This window comes from Anoplolepis gracilipes, chromosome 6 (assembly GCF_047496725.1).
Source record: "Anoplolepis gracilipes chromosome 6, ASM4749672v1, whole genome shotgun sequence".
NCBI classification, from domain to species: Eukaryota; Metazoa; Arthropoda; class Insecta; order Hymenoptera; family Formicidae; genus Anoplolepis; species Anoplolepis gracilipes.
Window position 1 is genome coordinate 10,951,177 of NC_132975.1, and position 25,061 is coordinate 10,976,237.

General features: G+C 34.1%; 6 protein-coding genes across 9 annotated transcripts; 3 read left to right on the plus strand and 3 right to left on the minus strand.

Annotated features, from left to right (window-relative positions):
• Window positions 1–476: 476 nt before the first annotated feature.
• Window positions 477–9,930, minus strand: LOC140666453 (uncharacterized). Of its 4 annotated transcripts, none has more exons than XM_072893631.1 (6): window positions 9,816–9,930; window positions 8,116–9,081; window positions 3,207–7,987; window positions 2,830–2,924; window positions 1,783–2,075; window positions 477–1,644 (listed from the first exon to the last, which is right to left on the minus strand). In XM_072893631.1, exons 2-6 carry the CDS (start codon window positions 8,940–8,942, stop codon window positions 924–926), a joined length of 6,717 nt encoding a protein of 2,238 aa, XP_072749732.1. In that variant the 5' UTR covers window positions 8,943–9,081; window positions 9,816–9,930; the 3' UTR covers window positions 477–923. The 4 variants fall into 4 exon arrangements, with proteins under 4 accessions (XP_072749732.1, XP_072749731.1, XP_072749733.1 ...); XM_072893630.1 differs by having other exon boundaries at window positions 9,737–9,874; XM_072893632.1 differs by lacking the exon at window positions 477–1,644 and having other exon boundaries at window positions 2,060–2,090; window positions 9,737–9,874.
• A 653-nt stretch (window positions 9,931–10,583) lies between these two features.
• Window positions 10,584–11,975, minus strand: Dph5 (diphthine methyl ester synthase). The gene is made up of 4 exons (XM_072894780.1): window positions 11,708–11,975; window positions 11,396–11,572; window positions 10,960–11,284; window positions 10,584–10,814 (listed from the first exon to the last, which is right to left on the minus strand). Exons 1-4 carry the CDS (start codon window positions 11,840–11,842, stop codon window positions 10,600–10,602), a joined length of 852 nt encoding a protein of 283 aa, XP_072750881.1. The 5' UTR covers window positions 11,843–11,975; the 3' UTR covers window positions 10,584–10,599.
• Window positions 11,976–12,149: 174 nt separating this feature from the next.
• Emre (Essential MCU regulator) lies at window positions 12,150–13,406 on the plus strand. Its single transcript, XM_072894783.1, has 2 exons — window positions 12,150–12,652; window positions 12,977–13,406. Exon 1 carries the CDS (start codon window positions 12,305–12,307, stop codon window positions 12,578–12,580), a length of 276 nt encoding a protein of 91 aa, XP_072750884.1. The 5' UTR covers window positions 12,150–12,304; the 3' UTR covers window positions 12,581–12,652; window positions 12,977–13,406.
• Window positions 12,797–24,168, minus strand: Flii (FLII actin remodeling protein). Its single transcript, XM_072894763.1, has 23 exons — window positions 24,032–24,168; window positions 20,555–20,936; window positions 20,087–20,197; window positions 19,631–19,869; window positions 19,380–19,541; window positions 19,092–19,312; window positions 18,797–19,013; window positions 18,449–18,690; window positions 18,264–18,352; window positions 18,093–18,163; window positions 17,760–18,006; window positions 17,468–17,653; window positions 17,038–17,352; window positions 16,666–16,838; window positions 16,467–16,593; window positions 16,256–16,378; window positions 15,958–16,161; window positions 15,748–15,869; window positions 15,423–15,674; window positions 15,218–15,347; window positions 14,844–15,026; window positions 14,599–14,712; window positions 12,797–14,476 (listed from the first exon to the last, which is right to left on the minus strand). Exons 2-23 carry the CDS (start codon window positions 20,615–20,617, stop codon window positions 14,342–14,344), a joined length of 3,726 nt encoding a protein of 1,241 aa, XP_072750864.1. The 5' UTR covers window positions 20,618–20,936; window positions 24,032–24,168; the 3' UTR covers window positions 12,797–14,341.
• Window positions 21,865–23,646, plus strand: Mge (translocase of outer mitochondrial membrane 22 homolog mge). Its single transcript, XM_072894782.1, has 3 exons — window positions 21,865–22,133; window positions 22,583–22,688; window positions 22,792–23,646. The coding sequence occupies exons 1-3, from the start codon at window positions 22,020–22,022 to the stop codon at window positions 22,995–22,997; spliced, it is 426 nt and encodes a 141-aa protein (XP_072750883.1). The 5' UTR covers window positions 21,865–22,019; the 3' UTR covers window positions 22,998–23,646.
• On the plus strand, window positions 24,095–25,042 carry Mrpl17 (mitochondrial ribosomal protein L17). Its single transcript, XM_072894781.1, has 3 exons — window positions 24,095–24,382; window positions 24,616–24,826; window positions 24,909–25,042. Exons 1-3 carry the CDS (start codon window positions 24,188–24,190, stop codon window positions 25,040–25,042), a joined length of 540 nt encoding a protein of 179 aa, XP_072750882.1. The 5' UTR covers window positions 24,095–24,187.
• Window positions 25,043–25,061: the final 19 nt, after the last annotated feature.

The window sequence follows — 25,061 nt, forward strand, 5'->3', positions numbered from 1 at the left end:
AACGATCATGATACTGATTCTCTCGTTCCTCTCGTTTCTCTCTCTCTATCACGGCAAGCACTAAAAATATATACCAAGGTCCACGTACCCGAGGTCCGTTTGCATTCCGCGTGATCGAAATGCAAAACATTGGCGGTCCAAGATTCAGAACTCTTACGGATGATTAATTATTACGATCACCATGTCTGGAAAATGAAACTTTTCAATGATGGAACTTTTTTTCTATATTTCATTTTGATCCGCAAAACTTTCCCGGAGAATCAGTAACTAATAAAATCGCTAGCAATATCCAATATTAAGAAATGAAACAAGATTATTATAATTGTGCAACGTCGAGAATATCTTATCACTGAGTATGCTTAATTTATTCATTTTACGATTATCTCTTGTAGTTGTGTAATATTAAGTGTAATTATTAAAATAACACTTTTTATACATGAAATATGCCTATTCCAAAATAAAAATAGATTGTAATTTATCGTATAATTTATTATTGCTCTAGTGTAGTTTATAAAGATATATATCTCTGAATTATGTACGTAAAAGCAGGAAGAGATCGTTCGCTTGTATTGTGTAATACACAATTGCAAATCTAGAATTTATTTCATCTTTTATATATTCGTATGCTTAGTAATTGTGCGGCATATAATGTATACTATAAAACTATATATTCCTGAGAGATTTCTACTTATATATTACTCCTCTATTTATATAATTTAATTAAAAATTAGAGACTTTAAATTACAGAAGTTAAGAATAATGTAAAACAATAATGCCTCGTTGTAAAATTACTCTAAAATAATGCATGCAAAGTGAAAGTGATAATTATTATCTCACATACAAGCGACGATCTTAATCGAAGGAACTAATTGTGCCGTGCTTCGATTCACTCCATAGATCTTCATAAAATTATAAATTATAATTCACGTATTTTCGATCTTCTCTTCCTCTACGCGTTCGTGATTGTCGCTAGATTCTTTTTTCGCCTCCTCGCTACATGAATCGTTTTCTGGGATGCTCTCAAGGTTGCAATCAGACTTTTGTCTTTTGGTGTCTCCATCCATATGTTTCCGGTCTTCCGTTGCATCCACGATCCTTGACGACGTTTCTAAATCATTCTTTCCGTCCTCGAGGGTACATTCCTCCGATGGCACCGAGCTATTTGTATCTAACGAGGTTTTCGACGGTTTTGTTGCAGATTCCGATGAGACAAGTTCAGCGTCCAGACTTGTCACTTCTTCGATCACGACACCCTGAGGAGTGCCCGGAAGAGCCAGGGGCTCCCTGATACTACCTTCGCCGGAAGTCGTCGAAGGATGAGCGTCGTCGACGTTTTTCGAACACTTTATTGTGTTATCTAGAGGTAAGGAGTCCATGTTGGAGCCCAGATCCTCGACGCTGGTTATGAAATTCAAGTATCGATTCTCATCGTCTCTCGGATAGCCTAGCATCAGAATATCCGCCAGTGTCGGTTCCGTAGGATTCGCTCCTCCAACGTTTGTATTAAAATCAGAATGCGGCTTCTGACTGACTGTAAAGTGGCAATTGTGAGATGCATCTGTTAGTAGATGCATCACGATTGGAAAAGTCGAATGATTGAAGACGTTGCCTTTCTGAAAACTCTCTCCGTGTTCGTCATCATGACTGTGCAAAACAGAAAGATATTTTATTTTATAAAAATAATATATATATTTTTTTAGTACAAGCTATTTGGAAGCAAATAATATATTTGAAGCATAATAGTAGTTTTAATTTCTCTTATAATATATAAGAATTACTTACACAGAATTGTCCTCGTTAGATTTTGCAATATCAGATTGATTAGTTTCTTCTGAATCTTCCTCAATCACTTTACTCAAAAATTCCTCCTTTATGGTTGAATTAGCCTTATGGTATATCGTATCGAAAAGAGGCAACGGCACAGAATCGTGAAACTCGCCGCTATGTTGAAGTCTACCTGCAGCGAAAGCGTTCTCCAACGAGAGAGTAGTATTTCGTAGAGCTTCCTCTCGACGAAGACGTTGCCTTACAGGTCTAGCTTCTCGCAAACTTGAAAGATGCGGCTCCGTTAAATTCTAAAAATTAATCTTCTATATAGAATTGTTGATTATATTTTTTGATATTATAAAATGGAAGACATATGTTTTCTTTCTAAAGAGAGAGAGAGAAAATAATATCTTAAGAGAAATATATTCCTAATTATACTAAATAATTACATGTTAAATATTTAATTAACATAATTTAATTTTTTTTCAAAATATAAAATTTATATAAATCTAACAGAAATAACATTTGTAAAGTCGTAGACGTCAATTCGGATCTAAGAAACAATTATTTTAAGGGAGTTTTCGAGATGCATCTGCCAAGCTTGTTACTGCCAAATGCTGAATCGCCTGATGCAATTACGAAAGCGCTGACGTTTAGCAGTGACCTGCCGCTTCCTCTTTTACGTAATGTACTTCCGGCGGGCGTGGCGTACAAAATATTACGTTCAGCTGCTCGACTTTACAAAACCAAGGAAAATCGATGGACTTAATTTCGAGACTCAGTTCCAACATATTAAATAATCACATGCAAAATTACAATTTAAGTATTTGATAAGATTTTATTTTATTAGAGATCTTATCTATTATATAATTTAACGTTTTCCTGTAATATTATAATCTTTAAATAAAATTTGCAACGAAATGATGGTTTTCATAATCTTTACTAAATTTTATAAACCGCTATTATTGAATCTATTCTTATCCAATTTTAATCTTTAATTAGCCTGAAGGAATTAGTTGAATAAAATTAATTAATGTTATTATAATTATTATGTATACTTACCGTATCTGTTTTTTGTGCTTCAGAAACATTGTTTGAAACAGATTTCGAATTTGCATCTTCTTTCATACGACGACGCATTAAAAATCCTCGGAAACCTTTACAAAATAACTTTTGTTATTTATTTTTTATCATATCTTGAAAGAAATTATCTCTCAAAATAATAATTAAAATAAATTACTCCATTCTGATCTCAATATAATTTACGATACGATGTTCTTTATATCCTTGAACTTAATCATCTCTTTTAAATTTTACTATGTGACATGAATATATATTAAATGATAAGAAAATTATAGCAATCAGTTGTTTACACTGCTAACGGAAACATAATTAAAGTATCAATTCATAACGTAATTTTATTAAAATACATTACTCACAAGCTTGGATTTTTACAACTGCTGAATAAAAATCGTCTTTCTTCTGAATAAGCGATTCGTCTGCGATAATTTCTGGCACATCAGCAGCAGACTGCATTCTCTCGTCTGTATTCGTGCTAAGATTAGAAGTTTCAATCACTGTTTCCACAGTCGATGATTTTGTCTCCGTGGTCCAATGTCCACCACGAAAATGATCTTGCGTCGATTGTTCCGATATTGCACTTGTAATTGGTCCATGAACAGTCTCTATATTTGCTGAAAGATCTTCAGGTTTTTCTATCTCGTTATTTTTTTCGTCTTTTTCTGTCTTATCGTCAGTAACGAATTCATCGCAAGTAATTAGCTTAGTCTCTCCATGTTCATTGTCATTTTCAAGTAGCTTAGTCTCTTCATGTTCATCGTCATTTGCTGATTCGTTTATCGGGCTCTTTTTTGACTCTGTTGCTTCCGAAGGCATTGTTTTTACATCCACATTTTTTCCCTCTAATTCTAAATTTTCGTAATTACCTTTTTCTTGAACTTTTAAATCCTCTTCCGTGTATTTCTCCGATTTTTCTTGTTGGCATTCTTCATGTTTCTCTAATTTTTCTTGTTCTTGTATTTCCTCGACTTCTAATTTTTCTTGTTCTTGTATTTTCTCGACTTCTAATTTTTCTTGTTCTTGTATTTCCTCGACTTCTAATTTTTCTTGTTCACATTCTTCCTTATCTTGTATCTTTTCTTGTTCACATTCTTCCTTATCCTGTATCTTTTCTTTACCTTCTTCTTGTTGTAATTCTTCAATTTTATTCGTATTTTCGTTACTTTGACTCTCTATGACTTTTTCAACGCTTGTTTGCTTGTCTTCAAGATTTTCCTGATTATTGGTGGAAATCGAATCAATAATATCAAGCTTACTTTCGACTGTAATCTCCTCATCCTTTTTCATTGTTTGTGTATCATTAAGTTCCAATAATTCGTCTTGCTCAAATTGTGCTAAAGGCGCAACGTGCTGAATTTCTACATTTTTCTCTTCCACTTCCAATTTAAGTTCTTCAGTTTCATTGTCTAATATTACAGTGTTCTTATCTTTTTGATCTTCTTGTTTGATATCCGCCATTTGACTAGATAACTCATTAATTTCTTCAGTCCTTGCTTCATCTAATGTTTGAATTTCCTCCGAAGAAATTTCATATTCTTTTTTTTCCTGTTGATCAACAGATTCCGACAAAGATTGATTAGATTTGTCATTTACATTTAAACTACTCTTCTCAGGTTCATCATTATCTTTAGATTTTTCTTCTGACGGTAATTCTTTATCATAAAGTTGCATATCTTGTTCCAACGAGCCTATCAATTCTCTCGCAATCTCTTCCTCATTTTCTAATTTCTTTTCCATCTCTTTGTCTCGTAAAAGCGAAACATCTTCCGGTAAAGCTTTCTTTAAATCAATACTGTTATCCTGAGATTTCGCTTCGTCCTCTAAATTAGTTTCCAGAGACAACAGATCCTTCTCCAAGCACTCATACTCCGCATGTTCCGCTTGATATAATTGATCGACCTCTGGAACTTCCGATTGTAGATATCTCGATAAACTTTCCGTGAGCTCTTCGGCACCAACATCTTCGTGATCAGCCGGCTGATTTATCAATCTCTCGTCCGAAATCAATGGCTCGATCAAAGACGTCGTGGTGTCGCTTTCCCTAGGACTATCGTTGTCGTCTTTCGTCGCTGTTCCATTCGCCGTTATTTTGAAGGATGAAACCGTGTTATCTTGAAGAGAATCCAGGTTTAATTCTGGCACTACTGGCCTGTCCAGGCTCGGACTCTCGATGGATTGATTGATGCTCGTGGTACTCTCCTTCACGTCGCTCGATGTGATCGTGCGGGTGTCCTGCGTGCTTTCGTTCTCTTCCGATGAGTTCTCTATCGTGCCCTGAGACTCTACCGTAAGATTCATATTTTCTTCGTCTGTCAAACCAGTATCTGCTGTTACTTCCACGGTATCAGGCAAAAATTCATATTCGGGAACTTTAGAGGAAATCTCTTCCTTGGATTCGGAAGTCATTTTCGCGCCAGTCTCTTCATTCTCCTCGTGTTCCACGATGTCTTCTAGAACCGCAAATTTCGTTACTTCTTCATGTATAACCGGCTGTTTATCATCTTTCTGCTCGTGAGGAGTCTCTCCTTTTTCAGCGTCTTTTTTCTCGTCTTCTTCACCTTCTTCCTTGATCTTGTCCAAGTCCTGATGAGCGATTACTACTGGATTCGATTTTATCCCTTTCGTACCACGCACGAAATCAATATCGACAGGTAAAACGGTGGTTTCTGGTTGGATATATTCACCGAAAATTTCCATGCCGTATTCATTTTCCTGTGTTTCGCCCTTGTCGTCCTTTAAAGTTACGGGAGACGAGCAATGTCTATCCGGAATAATCACGGTCGTCACGGAATCGGGTATCTCGCAGGGAGAACCCTCGCTCAGAACATATGAGAGCGGAAGTTCCAAAGAAAGTGACGTTGCCGGTAACTTGTCGATTTCGCGTTTTTTTCGCTCTTTCGTCGTAGTAATCTTATCCGAAAGATTTGTTGCTGAGATTTCGTTTTCGCTCGCAGCATTTCCGCAAACTGTTGTATTGGAAAATTCATTTACCGTATTATCATCAGCTTTATTCTTGGACTCCGTTACGTTATCATCGTCTGTTTCACAAACAGCTGCTTGAATAATCTGATCAGCTTTGTTTTGTGATTTTGAATTTATAGACTGTTCATCCTTAACATCAATTTTAACTGTTAATTTTTCCACGTCAATTGGTAACTTTTCGTTTATCGAACTTTCAGTTTTATCCATTGATTTTTCGACTTCAGGTACTTTGATCGCCTCTTCTGTTGCTTTTATTAATATTTCCACGTCGCTCGTCATCTCTACTCCATTCTTTAATATTTCTGTTTCATTCATTTTGTTTGTCAATTTTTCAGTTTCATTCACTGCTGTTTCTGTTTCATTTGCCGTATTTTCTATTTCGTTCAATGATATCTCTATTTTCTCTTTTACTTCATTTTTCAATTTTTCTGTTTTATTTGATAAATTTTCTTCTCGATTCATTGAAATTTCTATTACGTCTTTAATTTTTTCTATTTCATTTGTCACATTTTTTCCCTCTTCGTCGTCATTTCTTTTTTTTTCTTCGTCATCTTTATTTATCGATATTTTTTCTGCATCCGCCGACTTTTCTACCTCAGTCACAGTCTCTTCCACCTCATTAGCCGACTTTCCTATATCATTTATCTTCCCGTCAATCATCGACTTTTCCGCTTGGCTCGTTTCTTCGCCACCGTCATGCATCGCGAATTGTTGGCTAGCCAATGCCATCTCAATATTTCGTTCCGCCACCTCGATCTCGATCAGCTTGTCTTTTAAACCGTCGAACGTGTTGACTCGCGCAAGATCTACATCGTCATTTTGAAGCCTTTTTTCCTCATCAGGTTCTAGTGAATCCGGCCTCGGCGGCATATCTACCACTTCTGGTGTTACATTTAAACTGTCTTTGAAGATTTCCTCCATCTTTTTTCTTTCCAATTCTTCAAATTCTTTAAGACTTTCACGTTTCTCAGTAAACTGCTCCGGAATATTTCCCAGAAGAACATCGTCCATCTCTTCATCTTTTTCACGTTTTACATCTGATACTAGACTCGGTATTAGATCACTATCAGAATCCTGTTTTGTATCTCCGATCATTTCGTGATCTTCAGGAAGGATCGCTATATCTTCTATGTCATTTGTAATGTCATGCATTGTTGAGGCTTCCTCCGCATCCTGCGATTTTCTAGAGGAATGATTGTCGTTAGTCGCCACCGACAGAACTGGCAAAGACAGCTCGTCTTTCTTCTTCATCGACTTGGGAGCTTCCGGAGAAATAGGCGGCAGAGTCAGACTATCCGAACCATTTCTTGTAGCACTCTTGGAATTTTTAGAAGATGGCGGTCTTACGATTGGCAGGGAGACGCCATTCGCGTGATCGGAGACTTCTGATTCTGGTAGTTCATCTCCCGCAGAATCGTTCTTGCGACCGCCGCCCAAGTCGTATGTGGACTTCGAAATATTTTCCAAAATGTTTTGCGTGGCGGTCAGCTTTGCTTCCAAGGTATCACGTGTCGCATCGGATTCGCACTCCAATTTATTATTATGCTTCCCATCGACTAGATCGACGACTCCGACATCACCGTGGCCGCCGTTCTCACGTCTTCTCGTTTTTTTGCCCGATCCTACGCTGCGTCTCCTCGATTTCTTTTCCTCTATTTCGACATTGGAAATTGTTTCGTCTCTCTCTCGAGAGTTTTCCGTCTCTTCCTTTTTAATGACTTCATCGACTTTCCGCTGTGACAATTCGTTTCCAGTTTTTCTTTTGCTTTCTTCTTCTTTTTCATAATCGCGATATTTTTTTTCATCTCGATTACGCTGAAAAGATTCCTTGTTCCAGAGGAGATCAACTGATCTCGAACGCTTTCCTCTCGGTCCTCTGACTTCCTCCAACTTTTCCTTAATGATTGGCGCCGCGCGATTAATCACCTCTTGCACCTGTTCCACATACGTAGGCGACCGCAATACTTCCAGACTCGCAGTGCTCGCGAATTTGCGTAATACATACGCCCGGATACGGTCCATGCTGAGCGCTCTCGACGACACTTTCCTCTCAGAGGAAAATTCGGAGAACCGCGTTTCCGGCCTCTTCTCCCTGCTTCCTATCCGAGTGATAGTTTCACTGCTCGCACTATTGTTTTTCATGCTCGATCTCTCGTATCTGACAAATAAAGAAAGAAAATTTAATCTTAAAAATAAATCTTTTAGTTTTTATTCATATGTTATTACTCTTTAATATATAATAAATTTATTGTCAAATCAACTAATAATTATAATAAACTATTGTACCCATTTTCACGTCCAGCCTTGGCGGTCGTTTCACGCTCCGTCTCGGTCTCGGACTCAGTGTCTATTCGTCGGACTTTCCTCAAGGGTCTCCGAGTGGAGGTTCTACTCGAGCTCGTCGTGGTCGTCGTAACATGTTCGACCTCCTCTTCGAGATTTTTTTCCGTCTTAATTTTCATTCTAGATCGTCTCTCATTTCGAATCCCTTTCTCCGTATCAGTCGCTTTTGCTTTCTCGCCGCTTAATTTGTTCTTTCTGAGTTCTTGCTTAATATCCTTGGTTTGGATATTTTTACCGGGAAGAGCAGACATTTGTGAGATGATCCTCGTCGCGCGAATATCCGACATCGTCTCATCCTTCGATTTCTTCGAGGTTTTCTTCGTAGAACAAGAGAGACTTCTCGAACCTGTTTGCTTCGACGTGTTTCGATTCTCTCTATCCGTAGAAACATCTGTACTCTCTTCCACATCGGCAGACGCCTTTCTGCGTCTCTCAAAAATCTCGATCTTCTTCTCCAAGGAACAATCATTGTTTGAAGAGCTTTCAATATTTTTAGCCTTTTTGGTGGGCCACAGTTTGAACTCGCAACCGAATTCATTGTTGAATTCGTGACCGCTGTATTCTTCGGCATGATACTGTTCCCGCAATTTTAGAAGGTTCTCGAAGTGGTGCGCCGCAAAAACATATATGTCCTCGGGACGATGACGCAGGACTTCCCTAGTAAGACCCTCGACTACGGACGCGAGACCGTGGGGTACTCGCGGCGCGATGAGGTATCTGGTATCAGGATACAGACTAGGACGATCGATCGGCGAAGTCGAGCTCAGCATTTTGTGCTCGCTTGACTATATATATATGTTATATTATTTTTGATATCAAAGCACATAATTTCATTACTTTTTCCTTTCCTTTTATATACGTCGAAATAAATTTTTCTTCAAGGACGGTAATCGATTCTCCAACTTTCATCTGCATTCCAGATATTGGAATAAAAAATTCAGATTATTTCAGAAAGCTTGCTTGTTATAAAAAAATACAATATTTTGCAAATCTTTTAACAGATGATAAAATATTTATTGGGGCATCTCAAAAAATCTTTTTTTTTAATGTCGATTTTCTGGAATATCCTATATATGAAGTAATCGAACTTAATAAAATATATAAAATAATTTTCTAAATATAAACAAGAATTTATTTAGCATGTTTGTGAGCTTGTTATGCTTTAAAAGTTACTAGCTTTACATTACAATATTTGTAATGAAACATTTCTAACATTATTTTTATTCAAAATTGTAAATTTTTATATATGTATATATTATATATATTCAATTTTAAGTCATGTTTTTCCTCATTTAATTACATTTTGTATAATAATAGTGCGTATTTATATTTCCTTCTACAATGATATTTCAGACATCTTTAAGCAAATTCATTTGATACAATAATTCCAATAAAATAATTATAATTATAATGGTATATGTATATATATATATATATATATATATATATATATATATATATATGTATGTGTATGTATATAATTGTATATGTGCATATTGAAGTGCAATTATTTTTTTTATATAGGATACAATAGTGCTTGTGTATATAATACAGGTATGTGTACCTGTCAAAATACGAAAACTGATAACATGAATTGCGCAAATAGTGCTATTTTTTACATTTTGGAAACCGGCTGTACCTACTCAGAGAGAATAAAACAGAAGGGTTGCCACCACCGAACGAGTGCACCCTCATGGCACAACTGAATCACTAATACCAGCTTGGTCTTGGTGCCTCGTCCGATGCGGTGGTCGATGCTTATCCATTGATTAGTTGCCCCTGACGCACGACCACGTGACTCCGTTAGAATAACGGAGGACCAAAGGAAATGGAATAATAATGTGGTATTATGTAAATGTGATACACAGTGATCAATTTTTTGTTTTATGATATAGTCTCACAAAACAATCAAGTTTGCTTACTAATCGATCGATAGCCAAAAGTACTGAACGTAATAATATAATCAATGATAGCATTTTTATAGATTTTACGTAACGTAATTCTGAAGATAGAAATTATTACAGATTCCGCAATAAAGTTTATAAAGTACATGCGTATTTGCTTACATGTATAAATATATATATATATATATATATATATATATATATATATAGAGAGAGAGAGAGAGAGAGAGAAAAAAAACATTGAAAAAAATATATATAAATCTAGGTTTTTTAATAAAAAGTAAAATAAAAATCAGTATTTTCTGACTAAATAAATTAGGAATAAAAAAATGTAAGTTTCTATTGATGATGATCTTTTTTAAAAAGATAAAATATATATATTAGAACAGCTTGCATTAAAACAAATATTTTACATTTAATATTTAGTTTTTTACAACTAACTTACTTTATATACATAAAGTCCTATATTTGGGATAAAAAATGATTTACTCTATTTTTTACACGAGATAAAAAAATAATATATTTATTGTATCATTTCTTTAAATTGACTCTTGTCAAGAATGTACTGTGTTAAAAATTCGATCTCAAGAGGATGCAATTTCTCGGCCGGTATGACTAGGCAGTGCAATGGCGGTCCCAGGTCTACATGGATCATATCTTGCAAAGAACAAGCAACAATATGCTGGTCCTCACAGCCTACTCGTGCTAGACCGACTGTTAAACTCTGATGTGTAAATGCTATAAAAAATAAAAAGAACAAATCAAAGTATTATTTCAATTCAAAAATAATATATAAATACATTAACTCCAATTAATTAAATCTTAACTATTTATGCACTGTATAATTGACTACTATATTTTCTCACCAGAATTTATTACAAACCTAAATCTTTCTGACCATCCTGAATTTTTTTATCCAGTATTGCTATTAACTGATTAGCTGCTTCATTAACGCTCATGAATCTCGGAGGCATGTATTCTTTTTTCTTTTTCAAGATACTCTCTAGAGTAGGCTCCTTGACTTTAATGTCTAAGAGACACAATGTATGTAATCCTCTTTGTCTGTTAGAATCTATCTTCTCGTAGAAACTGTCTGGCTGCCAAGTATCAGTCCAATATGGAATTGAAATTGTTTCTCCATATGAATACAGTTGTAAACCACAGCAACCAACCGCAGTCAAAATTGATGAATTGTGTATGACTTTGACCTAATTAAAAAATACAATATTCTGAGACAATCTTATTAAATACTTTTATAAATCATAAAATAATCTTAATATTTTTTGAGAACAATAATTTTAACAACTATTTCTCTGTACCTCTATATTTCTCTTCTTTGCACGCAGAATTAAATCTGTATGTGTAGTAGCACCAAAGGGATCTCCTACAACTAGAAAAGCAACATCTTCATCATTGTTCCTTGGTAATATCTCGTCTGCACCACTTTCCACTAATTCACGATCAGCTGTGATCAAGGAACGTCCATAGAACTCTTCCTAATACGTTAACATACATGTGATAAAAAATTATATTTAATGTATTAAAGTTAAAAAAAAAGTTTTATTATGTCAAAATATATCAGACTATATAATGTTTATAACTTGTCATTTTATAAAAGAATAGAATAATACCAAAGCTTCTTGCTGTACAGTTAAAATAGAAGTGTAGGACTCCAAGTATACACGGTCACATTTCTTGATAATTTCAAACCCTTTGACAGTTACATCTTTTGCATCGCCGAGTCCTAATCCGATCACATAAAACATGATTTTTATTCGGACCGTTTGTCATCTGCTCAGCTGTAAAATCATATGCATTTTTTAGGTTTGAAATACTTGGCTGAAATTCGTCCCAAGTTCCAATAATGTCCACAAGCAAGGCAGTAACATAAACAACAATGTGCTTTAAAATCCCTACAAGTACCAACATAGAAAATTTAATATGCACCAGAGAAAAGCTGGAGGAGCCGTCATTCTCGAGAGAGAAAGAGACAGCAGATAGTATGTCTGCGCTCTTCTACTGCCCGAAGCTGGCCGAACGCCGAGCGACACGTACAGTGCTCGCTGTCAGTGTGTGTGTGTGTGTGTGTGTGTGTGCACTGTGTGCAGCACAAGCGGCGCAAAATTAACATCACTGTCTTTGGTTTATGATTCTTACCGGCTCGCGCGAGTTCCCGGAACAAGTACGCGATCAGCTGTTCACCTAAAAATAAACCCACGAAAAAAAGAATGTTGCATAGGGTGAGATTTTTGTTTCACGGCTCGACTGCCCTTAAGGAGACGAACACAGTATCCAAGCTGTTTCTCCGATCAACAATAACCACACCGTCTGGGGCAATCCTACCCGAGCCAAAGAGAACTCCGTTTAGTTTCCTGGGCGTCATCAGCAGTGTCGTGTTCGGTCTCTTGGTCGGTGCCACGATTAGCAAGAACATAGCCAACTTCCTGGAGGAGAATGATCTTTTTGTTCCCTCCGACGATGATGACGACGATGACGATGATTAGTACAACGATCAACATCTCGTCTCGTAATTGTTGAAAGTCAGCCGTCAGTTAGACATGCTCTTAATGCTAATGGTAACTTTTCGTATGCTTTTATAATTTGTAATAATTGTATCTAAAGATTTTAATACACATTATAAGTCTGTATATATAAGAGCTATTGTGTATTCTTTTAATGTTTAAATATCTGTTTAAAAAATATATTTCTGTACATTAAAATTGGAATAGTTTTGAAAGCAATAGCTTGTATATATTTATTATACTATATTTTTACAACTTATTGATTCTAATATGAAGATTACTGATACTAGATTTTACAATGATTTTTGTTAATGTTAAATGTATGACCAATTCTTGTATATATATAAAAATTTAACTCTTATACTGGCTTATTTTCAGAGTAATTTGATGCTACAGTGATACAAGAGGAGTAATTATACAAATTCAAGTAACAGGGAGAAAAATCTCTTCGCTTATACAATTTAGGTATCTTATTTATGATATACTCTAATACCTGAGAGAGATTATGTAAGTTATCATAGAAATATTTATTTATACAGTTGTTGGAAGTAGAGCTTTTAAAAAATCTATGTATAAATCTTACTGTTGTTATGCGTGACTTAACGCAAGACACTATTGTGTTTCTTGATCTAAATATATATATAATATCTATAAATAACTTGAATTATATGTTTAATACAATGTAAGTAATACAAAAACGCTCATTATGGCATCTATACAATCGAGTGGCGTTTTACATCAGATGTACATGTTATTATAGTTACATATATCTCTTTTCAGTCTTCAATTAATATTCACAAATTTCTAAATGCGAAATTTTAATAACCTGCTTAAAATTGACATTTTAATAATATATACTATGGGCGCATAGCACAAATCTAGAAAGCTCGTGAGAAGACTCTATTTCAACTCTTTTAACACTATACAAATAATGAATTTATCCTTCTTATAGAAAGATTAATATTTCTTTACAAAAAAAAAAAGGAAAAATTTTTTAATATTACAATTCGACGATAAAATTTGTATCACAATTCATCGAACAATTTTTAAAAATGTGTACAATCACGTTATCTATTTGAAACAAAATTATAAGAAATAAAAGGAGATACACAGTCTAGTCTGTACGAAAATTCATAAATACATGTGCATAAATAAATAAATAAGTCTTGAATACACAGAACACATTATAATAATTAAGGCAGATATGTCTTCTTTTAGAGTGTAATAAAGTAGAAGAGAATCTCATCACAAAGAATCTTATTGAATTCGAAAATACAAGTATAATAGAAAAACTGTTGCATCAGTAAAAGAACCAGAGTTAATTAAAAAAATACTTGTCTGCTAATAAAGAAAAGTCTGGATTGAATTATATACGCCAAACAGATTGATGCATAATAGTAACATGTGCTCAAGATAGCAATCCATAAAGCAAATCCAAACAAATATTCAGTTAGTCAAAAGCAAACGCGAAAATGTAAGCTTTGTAAATTAGATATATATATATATATATATATTATTTAGTGAGCAATTATCGTGTTTTCTCACTTAGATCAATTATTCGCATCAAAGATATACAGATTATTGCGATGGATTGACTTCTGTTTGGTTGCAAAGTGTGAGTAAAAACGAAAAAACAATATCATGATACATTACATTAATTCTAAGTATGTTGCGCTTGTGTTCATTTTGCCTGTGTATAAAACTATTCCAAATGGTAAGCGTAGAGTGAAAACTGACTCGATTTTATTGCGGCGGTCTTTTGTGTAAACCCCAACCGTGAAAGCATTTCGTGAACCTCTTGGATTCTTTACCTTTGGCAGTTAAAAATAACTTACGGGGTTTCTCGGGTTGCTTCACGCGTAAATGTTGGATATATACCTGGAAAAGAAATGAAATATTGACTGGTTTTATATCTGTTCAAAATTAATTTACTTTGCTATTGAATATTTATGACAATATTTTTGTAAGAATCATAACAACTGAGTTTTATAATTATTCACCTGAGCCGATTTGTAGGCCAGTTTGATTTCGACTTCTGAACAACGAGTGCCTAGCCAGAGAAATACTTGTTCTCCATTATCGAGAATCATTATATCATCATCTGCCAAATCGTCCTGCGAAAAATATTACATTATAAATATCATATAATGTTATGCATTGTTATTCATAAAAATCGAAAAACTTCCAAACTTCTATTATAAAAAAAAAGCTTAATATCAATATTTTTATATTTATAGAAATTTACTTGGCAAAAATCAGTGCACTTTTCGCTGATCGTAAAATATCCCTTCTCATTAGAACATCTAAATAGTCTTGTATAATTCATATACTCTGCATCAGTGTCATATGGTTTCTTTCCTCCAAGTGCCACCCAGAAGAAATTGTCTGGTTCCTCACCTTCATTTAACACTTGCAGACTTATCCAAGGCTGTAACAGTATTATATTTACTGTCGACATAGAATAATATACAAAATTATATTATATTATAATTTAAAAGGAAAGATATCCCTTTTTTGGAATGTATTGAAATATTTGATAAACATTTATTTATATTATTGACACAAGTTCACAAATTTTAAATCAGATTTTTTTTATCAAGTACAAGATTTATAACTCACATTATTAAACATTTCCTCTGCAATTTCTCCGATTAAACGAGCGTCTTCGGGATCAGCTTTCGACCCAATCCACGCGTACACTATACCAGTTCCTTCATCGGAATTGTTGAATGGCACATTTAAGAGATAACTGTAAATAAAAAAAAATATATACATATTACGTATGTTATAGAGCCGGAATATAATCGTATGTCAGATGTCTTACCAAAACGCAGAATTTAATAATGTTGAATCTGCCGGTATTTGAATGAGACGAGTACACAAGGCACTGCCATTACTTCGCAAATGATAAAATTCCACTTTGTTACTACCTGCAGGTTTTGGCTGTTTACGTTTGCCTTGATGAATAATGAATTTTCGCTTGAAATAACTCATGAACTTTAAATTTTCTTGTTGTTGATGTGTTCTTACAACTTCTAAATTTTCACCGAACAACGATTTAAATTTCTTTTGCAAACTAAAACAGATAGCAGTATAAAAGATAATATTTTTATTTTAACTTGATAAATAAATATATCTATAATCTTTACCTGAATGTAAACGTTAGCCATCCCATATTCCCTGCATCTCTGCCTTGCCAAAAATACACTGTACATTGATAATCATCTTCGTATTGCTCTTCACCGTCTTCATTTTCCGTTATATCTAAAGGCTAGTTTAATCAAAGGCAAACGACCTTTTTAAATTTTTTTCTTCTTTACTTCCATTTCACTTCAATAAAGTATGATATATCTACATACCATCCAATACCGACATAAGAAGACATAACAATCTGCACTGTAAAAATGTCCTAGCTCCTCCTCTGGTAGACGTACGAATTTTTTTCCCTCCAATACCAACGCTTCCATTCCTTCCAAATCATCGTTCCACTCCGTCATGAGTTGATGCGCTTCGGCAGCCGACATTAGTGGTTGTCGCGGCATAAATAAAGCGGCCAAATCCGCCTGAAAATGACAGAAAAAATTAATAAAAGTAACAGAAATAAAAGATATTAAAATAAATACCATACACAAATTCTTACAAAATACTTGTACATACTTTTGTTTCCTGTTGCTTAGCCCATTTAGTGAGATCTGCGCCAGTTTTAGCGACCGATTCAGCCGTTCTAGTGAAATCCACAGCAATCACTTCGTCCCATCCAATAAATTTAGATTTAAAGATCTACATATAAAACATATAAATATATCCACAAAAAATATTTCTGTAAAAAAGAATTGCAAATTGCGATTAAAGGAGTATGTATTTGTACCTGGGATTCAGTACCCTCTTGCAATCTTGTTACCATTGCATACTCTGGCCTTTCTATCATATTAAACAATTCTTGAGATAACTTTACAGCAGCGGCGCGCACTAATCTCGTTGATTTTTTACCAAACCTAATTATAAATAAAATTAATTAAGCAACATATGTTTTAAGTTTAATTTAAAAATAAATTCTTTATACTTACCAAACATATACATCCAAATAGCAATCTAATATATACACATTGCGATTATTTAGTAAGGTATTCGTTAATTTTCCATGAGGAACTTCGACCTGCGGTAATTCCAGATAACCCATTCCGAGTTGAACTTGATACAATCTAGGTGCAAGAGGCACAAAATTTGGATCTACGTGTTCCTAATATTGTAAAAATAAGCGAAATTATTATAATAATCAATATAGAATAAGAAATAATTATGTATGAAATATTAATTATATGAGAATTGTATAAGAAATAATTTCATACATTATTAGCAAATTAGATAAAATTAAAAATTTTTTTCTTATATAAGTATAAATTAATTTTTGTGTTAATTTATTAAAAAAAGAAACTTACAATAATTTGTATATCTTTCCGTTCATGCTCTTCTACGCCTAAATGCAGTAGAAAATCTTCTGACTCGGCATTCATAACGTCCGTTATAATCTCGGCTTTATTTTTCCGTTCGTTCTTATTAATTTTCTCCGCCATCAGTCGTGCCTTGGATTTTAGCGTACTTTTCGCTTTCTTTCCATACCACATGAATATCTTATTCCCTGTGTCAAGAACAAATACATAACCAGGATCCAGAGATTCAATACAGACTGGAACTGGTTCCAAATGTATAGACGCTCCCGCCGCATGTACTCTGTATAGACGAGTGATTGCCGGCTGAAAATCGTAATCTTAAGATAATTTCACCTTTTTCTATGAAAATTTAATCATGAAATATAAATTCTTTATATATATATATATATATATATAAGAAATAATTAAATATTCTCACCGTATCTTCCACCGTGTAAAAACCGGACGAAGTACGCCCGCCTTCGATGTATGTGATACCCGAATCGAACAACATTAGAAATTCATCCGATTCGTCTGCCTGTTCCTCTCTGATCGTCCGACATTGTGCGCCTAAGTAGTTTCTCAAATTTACAGCATGAATCGCGGCACATGCTCTTTTATCCAACTGCGGGTGCAAATTATAATTAAATTAATAGTGCCCGTGATTATACATACGAAACCATTCTTAGCACCTCTTTTTTGATACTATATCAGTTCGGAAATATACCTACCGTAGCCTTTTCTCCAATCCAGAAATAGATCGCCCAAGTCAACGATCCACCCTCGTCTATCCCCGTTTTCAAGATGATGTAACAATCGCCTTCGTAAAACTTGCCGTGTGCCACCTCTTCAATCTCGTTTGGCAGAAAATTTTCTATCTCCCAGACCGATAGTCCGGGTATTTGACCAGCATCCTCGTCAAAAAATTCGGAGTAGTCTAGAGGTGGTTTCTCTAAAGCCTCGTCCCATCGCTTGGGTCTAAAAAATTAATTATAAATTAATTATAAAAAGTTATGCGGAAAAGTTTTGCTACAATACATGCCAAATTTATAGATTCTACTCACTTTAGAGATTCTGCTTTCGATTCCTCACATTCTTTATCTTTATTCTTCTCCTTTGCTATGTCTTTCATGCCCTGAAAATAATCATAAAAATTGCATCGTTTCTTTGTGTAAATTCTGTTATATTATTTAAATATAAATTCTACTATATTAATTAAGATAGGGATATTATACCTTAAGTATTTTGGCTTGATCTTGATCAGCCTCTTCCTGATCTCTCCTTCTTCTCAACCTCATTTTACGTGCGATTGGATCTTTACTATCTAGAATTGAAAATGTACAAAATCGTAAAACAAAATGCACAATATCAGATCTGTTCATTTAACTTTATCAAATTGTTTAATGGTTATAATGCGTACTAGCAGCTTGAACGGGAACTGGTACATTAGCACCAGCAAGACGCAACTGATGTTGCAACGAGAAGTCGATATTGTAAAATTCGATGCCCGATCCTCTTTGTACTTCTGTCGGTTTTGGTGGCATCACTAAATTTGGATTGTCTCGCAAATCTAACTGATCCAGATCGGTAAGAAGATGAATAGCGTCCGGTACGGTAATCAATCGGTTTGATGTTAATATTAATTGCTTCAATGCGCCACATCTAAAGAAAAATATATTTCTTTTTACAATATTTTTTTAAAGAAGATCTCTACACTACATCTTACAATAAAATAAAATAGGAAAAAAAATAAAAAAAAGATCTTCACCTGCATAGCCCTTCTGGTATCATTTCTAAATGATTGTTAGCAGCAGAGAATACTTGCAGGGATGATAATTTTCCTATTCCAGAAGGTATACCCTCAAAATCTAATTCATTATCGTTTAAATACAATCTTTTTAATGTAGAAATCTTGCACAGAGAAGCTGGTATTGCACTTAATTTGTTTCGTGACACATTCAGAGTTTCCAATTTCATCCAAAGTTCTGAAGATATATAAATCTTGTTATTCTATTCAATGAATAAGACAATTAAATAGACACATAATAAAGCAATCTAATCACCGATTGCTGTTGATAGTTCCGTTATCTGGTTGTCACTGAGGTTTAAACGACGTAAATTCAATAAAGAATAAAGTGCATCGGGCACTCGGGGTAAATTATTTTGCGACAAATCGAGCTCTTGCAAATTGGTTAAGGTTTCTAGACTAGAAGGTATATTACTCAATGTTCGTTGTGTATTCCGCATTTGTAACGTTGTTAAATTCATCAATGATGGCAGCTGTCTGAAATATAATTTATTTTAAAAGAAATATTCTAAAGATTAGTATACATAAGTAATATTATATCTACCTTAACTGGAAATGACCCAAAGGATTATGATTCAGATTTAAAGTCTGTAGATTAGCTAAACGTCGAGTTTGTGGTGGCACTGTTTCTAATTTATTGTAGCTAAGATCCAAGAACAATAAATCTGTCAAGTGGATAAACAATGTATTTGGTATAGTCTCGATACTGAAAGAATAAAAATAATGTCAGATTTCTCAATATCTTTCTACAGTCATAAATATAATTATAATATGTATTTAATTGCTGGTACATACTGATTATGGCTTAAGTTAAGATTGAGCAAAGAACGTGCTCTTTCTAGGCCTTCAGGTACCTCCTTCAAATTATTATGACTTAAATCTAATGTTGTCAATTCCTCTAAGTGAAATAATTCTGCTGGAATACCACTAGATTTTATATTATTATGCCTTATGTTCAATGTCCTGAGACACCCCAATTCTGTCAATTCTCCATACAAGCGTTCCAACTTATTTTTGACAAGTGACAGATGTTCCTGAAGTAACAGATTAATTTCACTATATCAAAGTGTTTCTAATCATTTAAATAATATTATATATAAATTATCATTAATAACTTTTTACATAAAAAATAATGATATATATTTTTGTATATATTTTATATATTTTTTTAATAAACTAATAATAATATATATTAAAAAATATACTACTAATACTACTATTACTGATATTATTTTATAAGTGCTGCTTTACCAATTTCAACAATTTGCCCATTTCCTCTGGAATCTCTGTTAAACTTGTTTTGTCTAATTTCAACCATTGTATTCCAGTCATAAGACGCATGGATTCAGGAAATTTGCCATCCTAAAAATGTTAAAATGTTACAATTTATTATAACTGGCTATAATTAATAATATAATTAGTTTTCAGATTTGTCATATGATTAAACATTGACAGATAAAAAAATAGCTTATCGTTCAGTTACAAAAATATATTTTTTTTTTCATACTGAGGTAACGATACGTATCACAGTTTACTTGTATGTTAAAAATATTTCTCCTATTAAATCAATAAAGTTATAAATAAATATAAAAAAATTTAATAAAAAGAAACAAGAGAGAGAAACACGCAGCAATGCAAATTAAAGATACATCTGACTTGACATTTTTGTCAGAGTCTCTTTTTGAGGTTAATCCCCCGTTAAATCCCCCGCGTACTTACGCCGAAGTCGTTGCTGCTGAAGTCCACGCCTCGCACGAACGGCAACACCCCGGTGTTCGCCATCGCGCCGGGTGGCTGCTGCACGACTACGTCGACGATGACGTGCGTGTTCCAAGATACTCGGAAGTACTCGGTATCTTGCTAAGTATCGGTATCGCGATGCGCCGCGTCCATTCGATCAGGATGTCTGTCGTGCCGATCTTATCGTGCCATGTGGACGCGCGATAACCGCCAAGCTATCTCGCTTCGCTTCAACTGTCGCACCTGGGTCCAACGTCTCGCCTCGTCGCCGAATCGGGCGTGCATCACGACGAAAGCACAATGACTGGATATTTAGAGGTGGACATCATCCGACGTGCAGACGGTCGTGAATAATGGCGCTCTATTTATGTGTTTAAATGTCATTAAAATATAAATCATCTAATTAAAATATCTTCTATAAATTATCATTTTTTGCAGTAAATTTAATGAATTTATTTACATTGATTTGTTATCTTATAGGTTACTCATTTTAATGCTAAATGGAAGTATCATTGATACTCATTTTATATTTTATATATATAATTTTCTATTATAAATTATGTTAAAAAGTATATAATACATATATATATATATATATTTTACTCATACACAATAATAATAAATTATTTAAAATTTAATTAAGTATGAATATGCAATAAATTATTCTTAATTAGCGAATCATATAAATAGTGTATATAATCGCTTTATGTAAATTCGCTTTTCTCGCGGAAATGATGTATTCATATTTCATATCGCTATCACTCTCAGGTGTTCTCAAAAAGTGATATATATATATGAAATTAAATAAATGCGACACACTTAATGCGAGTAGAAATTAAGTATACCTCGGCATTCGAAAACGCATAAAAAAAATACTCTTGATAAATAATTACCAATAATCAAGTGCGATACCCTTCGAATGCAATGTTCTCGAGATGTTCGCGATTGCAAAAGGTTTGAGCATCTCTGTTCACCATGAATGTTACGCAACTTGGACATCGAACTATGAATGTTTTTTTATATAAATAGTTTCGCGTAATTCTCATCTTCCAGCGCGTGAAAAAAATTCGACGCTATCGAGATCGTCGTCGACGTGCGTAGGGGGAATGGCAGCATGGGCAGCAGTGCGGAGAACCTCGTTTGCAGGTAAAAATCGTCGCATTCCTTCCTTCGCTTTCATTAACTTTGTATCGCGCGCGTAAATCCGAAACTTGACTCGCGTTGTACCTTTGACGTTGTACCGGCTTAGAGCGTGCGCGCGCGCAAAAGAGAGAGAGAGAGAGAGAGAGGAGTGAGAGAGTGCGTGCTCGTCGTGGTCCGTGGTCCGCTCTCAATTGTGAACGTGCTCGACGCTTGACGCCGCGTGCATGATTCTCGATTCTCGGCCGTATTATTGAAAGAAATCTGGCAAGCGGGACACGTTCACGCTCACCCTCGTGTATATATGGCTTCAGTTGAGGAATTGGATAACCAGGTCGATAGCGGCATGGGCAGCAGCGACGTGCGCTCCCCTGAGGTGAAGTCGCTCCTCCCCGACGAAGAGGACGAGGACGAGGAGGTATAGGCAATAACGTCCCTTTGCACGAGGGGGAATAAAAGATGATGACTTGTAAGATAATCGTACATTGAAACTTGTGTGACTTACGCGTATTTTGTCTTAACGTCATTGTGAAATACAGAATATTATAAAACAGTAGGATGCATTTTCAGGGTTACAATTGCAAAATTCCGTATTAAATTATTTTTAAGACACGTGATATCAAAGATTATTGCAAAATATTATTTAATAATGAAAGAAGTTCAGCTTTTTTCTCGGTATCACAGATGTAGATGCATAATATATGTATGTGTGACTCTTCAAAATTTGAGTTTGTGAAACATTCACATAGATGTACATTTATCTTATGATTATAATACTCTTTTAATACTTTCCTTAATAACAATGAAAAAAAATAACTACTTTTGAGATTTAGTCAATTGATGAAATATTTTCTGAATTTTTTTAAGGATGAAAGCTTAACGGAGAGATTATTAGGACTTACTGAAATGTTTCCTGAACCAGTACACAAATTTGGATGCAATGTTGGGACCTGCTTATACTCATGTATCAAAGGTAACATTATTTTTTCTAAGATGCACATTTTTAAAAATATATGACAAAATTCAAAATATGTATAAAATGAGGATAAAATTCATGCGTGAACATATTTTCACAGGTCTTTATGCATATTCGTGTGCCACCACATGGCTGATCTTCAGTTCGTCCACTATTCTCTTCGCGCCAATTATATTTGAAATGGAACGTGCACAAATGGAAGACCTGCAACGTACACAACAGAAACAAGTTCTCTTAGGCCCTAACACTGCTTTGTCCGGCGTTAACACCTCGGGTCTTCCAATGGCACCGCCTGTTCAGCGATAGACCATCATATGTTCACACATATATACACGTGTATAAAGACACGTATCGAAATATCCAAATCTAAGAAATGTGTTGAGTCTCCTGCTCAATTGTTTATTAGTGTAACTTGTTCATCATAAGATTTTACACAAATTGTGAATAGTAGCGAACAAGGACTCGCATAAATTAAACATGTGAACTATACATATTATACATAACTCTCCTCAACCAGAATAATTCTTGCAAAGTACACGAGATAAAATAATATAAATTTGAATCACTCCATATAATAAATTAATACAGCATGCATTTCTCGGTCTAGTCCATTTTCTGTCTATATTCACACTTACAAATCATCGTTCCTCATAATTTTTATTGAGAAACAATGTAGTGTGGTATCATGTGGCATTTTATTATTAGTGCGATAAAACGTTGCTGAAACAACAGTAGCATCTTGTTTGACCAAAAAAGCAACGGCTGTATTTTATTCATTGTGAATGAATCATTGAGAGAAATTGAATATACCTATATACATAATATAAATAAGCAATTATTTATACATAATAGTTACTTCACAATCTCTGTTGCTACGAAACGCGGTGGTTATCTAATATATCTCGCCTGCTATATTGTAATTTCGAGAAAAGAAATAAAGGGTATAATGAAATAATCTTTAATATTGTTTGTCATCGCATTATTTGACTTTCGACGTAATATTATGTAAAATGTTGTCTAGTAATAAATGTAACAGCTCTGTAACATATGTATCGTCAAATTTCTCATAATTTCTATTTGGGAAATATTAAGAACTGCAAAAATTTTTAATATACCTCTGTAAAAATATCAAAAGATATTCAATATAGCTTTGTAAAAAATCATATAAAATAATACATTGCAATCTTATTTTCTATATCGTAAAAAATAATATGTATGATTAAATCACCATTAGTGTATTGTATGTTATTGTTAGGATATTTATTAAAGATTATTTAAGAAAGTTTTGCAATGGATTATAACTCACGATGATATTATATACATATAAAATATATAAATACCTATATGTATAATTCTATGGACGTGCGGAGGATGTCATCACACATACACATATGACATGACATGTGGCATGTGGGTCAGTCTTCGAGCTTTGTGAATAGATTTTAGGTTAGAAATTATGGTGAAACGTGAAACTGCTTAAAGCAACACCAGCAAAAATGAATCAACCAAACGTCGAGAAATTAGTGAATAAATTGAGATACAATGTCAAGCCACGTCGGAAAATGCGACAGCCCCTCGGTTCAGAGGGACGTCTTTTAAAACTCCGAAAAACTTTGACAGCGTTGATTAAATACGAACGACTCGAGTTGAATTATCCGAGAGGCGACGAGACTAGAGGTTACGTCGATCAGGTACACTCATTGTTCTCTAATTATGATTTATTTATACTCTCTAAAAAATACAGCAATTTATTATTACTTATTATTTATTATAAATATAAAGATACCTACGTTTTTTTTTTAATTTAAGGAAATATATTGATAATTCTTCAGGGAAATGTTGTGATTTGCACTTAATAATATAGCATTTTTACTGTATTTTGCATGTTCAGTAATGAAATTTTTATAATAACATTATTTTACAGTTGATATTTGAAGCGATACGCAATGGGCCTACACACAAGGAAACAATGGACATGGCAAATTTCTGGATAACCGAAAAACAATTGATACACAAACTGTTTAAGGTTCTTGTGCCGAGGTATCAAAATTATACCACATCATTTACAAAACTTCACAAGGCGCCAAATATTTATCCTATAGGCCATTATGAGAGGGCAATTTTGGAACTCAGAGGTAGGCCTTACAAAGAAATCCTTTAACAAGTTAAAAATTACTTAAAAGGATTCATTTATTTATATAATTTGTCATTTTTCAGGTAATATATACCCTAGTGTAGAGCAATATAATCCGCACGAACGAAATTTACTTCACAACTTACTGCTTGATGCGGCAAAGAAGGAATACAGGATGGAAAAGTATAAAGAAATTGCAGATAATATGAAGCAATAAGAGCAAGAGACAAAGAGGT

Excerpts from the sequence above, each read along its gene's own strand:
- Mge (XM_072894782.1), top strand. The coding sequence starts at position 22,020 with ATGGCTTCAGTTGAGGAATTGGATAACCAGGTCGATAGCGGCATGGGC. Across the intron at positions 22,134-22,582 it reads AAGAGGACGAGGACGAGGAG|GATGAAAGCTTAACGGAGAG; the intron begins GTATAGGCAATA and ends AATTTTTTTAAG. Across the intron at positions 22,689-22,791 it reads CTTATACTCATGTATCAAAG|GTCTTTATGCATATTCGTGT; the intron begins GTAACATTATTT and ends ATATTTTCACAG.
- LOC140666453 (XM_072893631.1), bottom strand. The coding sequence starts at position 8,942 with ATGCTGAGCTCGACTTCGCCGATCGATCGTCCTAGTCTGTATCCTGAT. Across the intron at positions 2,076-2,829 it reads AAGCACAAAAAACAGATACG|AATTTAACGGAGCCGCATCT; the intron begins GTAAGTATACAT and ends ATTAATTTTTAG. Across the intron at positions 1,645-1,782 it reads TCTAACGAGGACAATTCTGT|TCATGATGACGAACACGGAG; the intron begins GTAAGTAATTCT and ends TGTTTTGCACAG.
- Emre (XM_072894783.1), top strand. The coding sequence starts at position 12,305 with ATGTTGCATAGGGTGAGATTTTTGTTTCACGGCTCGACTGCCCTTAAG.
- Dph5 (XM_072894780.1), bottom strand. The coding sequence starts at position 11,842 with ATGTTTTATGTGATCGGATTAGGACTCGGCGATGCAAAAGATGTAACT. Across the intron at positions 11,285-11,395 it reads CAAAGAAGAGAAATATAGAG|GTCAAAGTCATACACAATTC; the intron begins GTACAGAGAAAT and ends TTTTTTAATTAG. Across the intron at positions 10,815-10,959 it reads GGATGGTCAGAAAGATTTAG|CATTTACACATCAGAGTTTA; the intron begins GTTTGTAATAAA and ends TATTTTTTATAG.
- Flii (XM_072894763.1), bottom strand. The coding sequence starts at position 20,617 with ATGGCGAACACCGGGGTGTTGCCGTTCGTGCGAGGCGTGGACTTCAGC. Across the intron at positions 19,313-19,379 it reads TTGGGTCATTTCCAGTTAAG|ACAGCTGCCATCATTGATGA; the intron begins GTAGATATAATA and ends ATTATATTTCAG. Across the intron at positions 18,164-18,263 it reads ATCAAGCCAAAATACTTAAG|GGCATGAAAGACATAGCAAA; the intron begins GTATAATATCCC and ends GATTATTTTCAG.
- Mrpl17 (XM_072894781.1), top strand. The coding sequence starts at position 24,188 with ATGAATCAACCAAACGTCGAGAAATTAGTGAATAAATTGAGATACAAT. Across the intron at positions 24,383-24,615 it reads CTAGAGGTTACGTCGATCAG|TTGATATTTGAAGCGATACG; the intron begins GTACACTCATTG and ends ATTATTTTACAG. Across the intron at positions 24,827-24,908 it reads GGCAATTTTGGAACTCAGAG|GTAATATATACCCTAGTGTA; the intron begins GTAGGCCTTACA and ends GTCATTTTTCAG.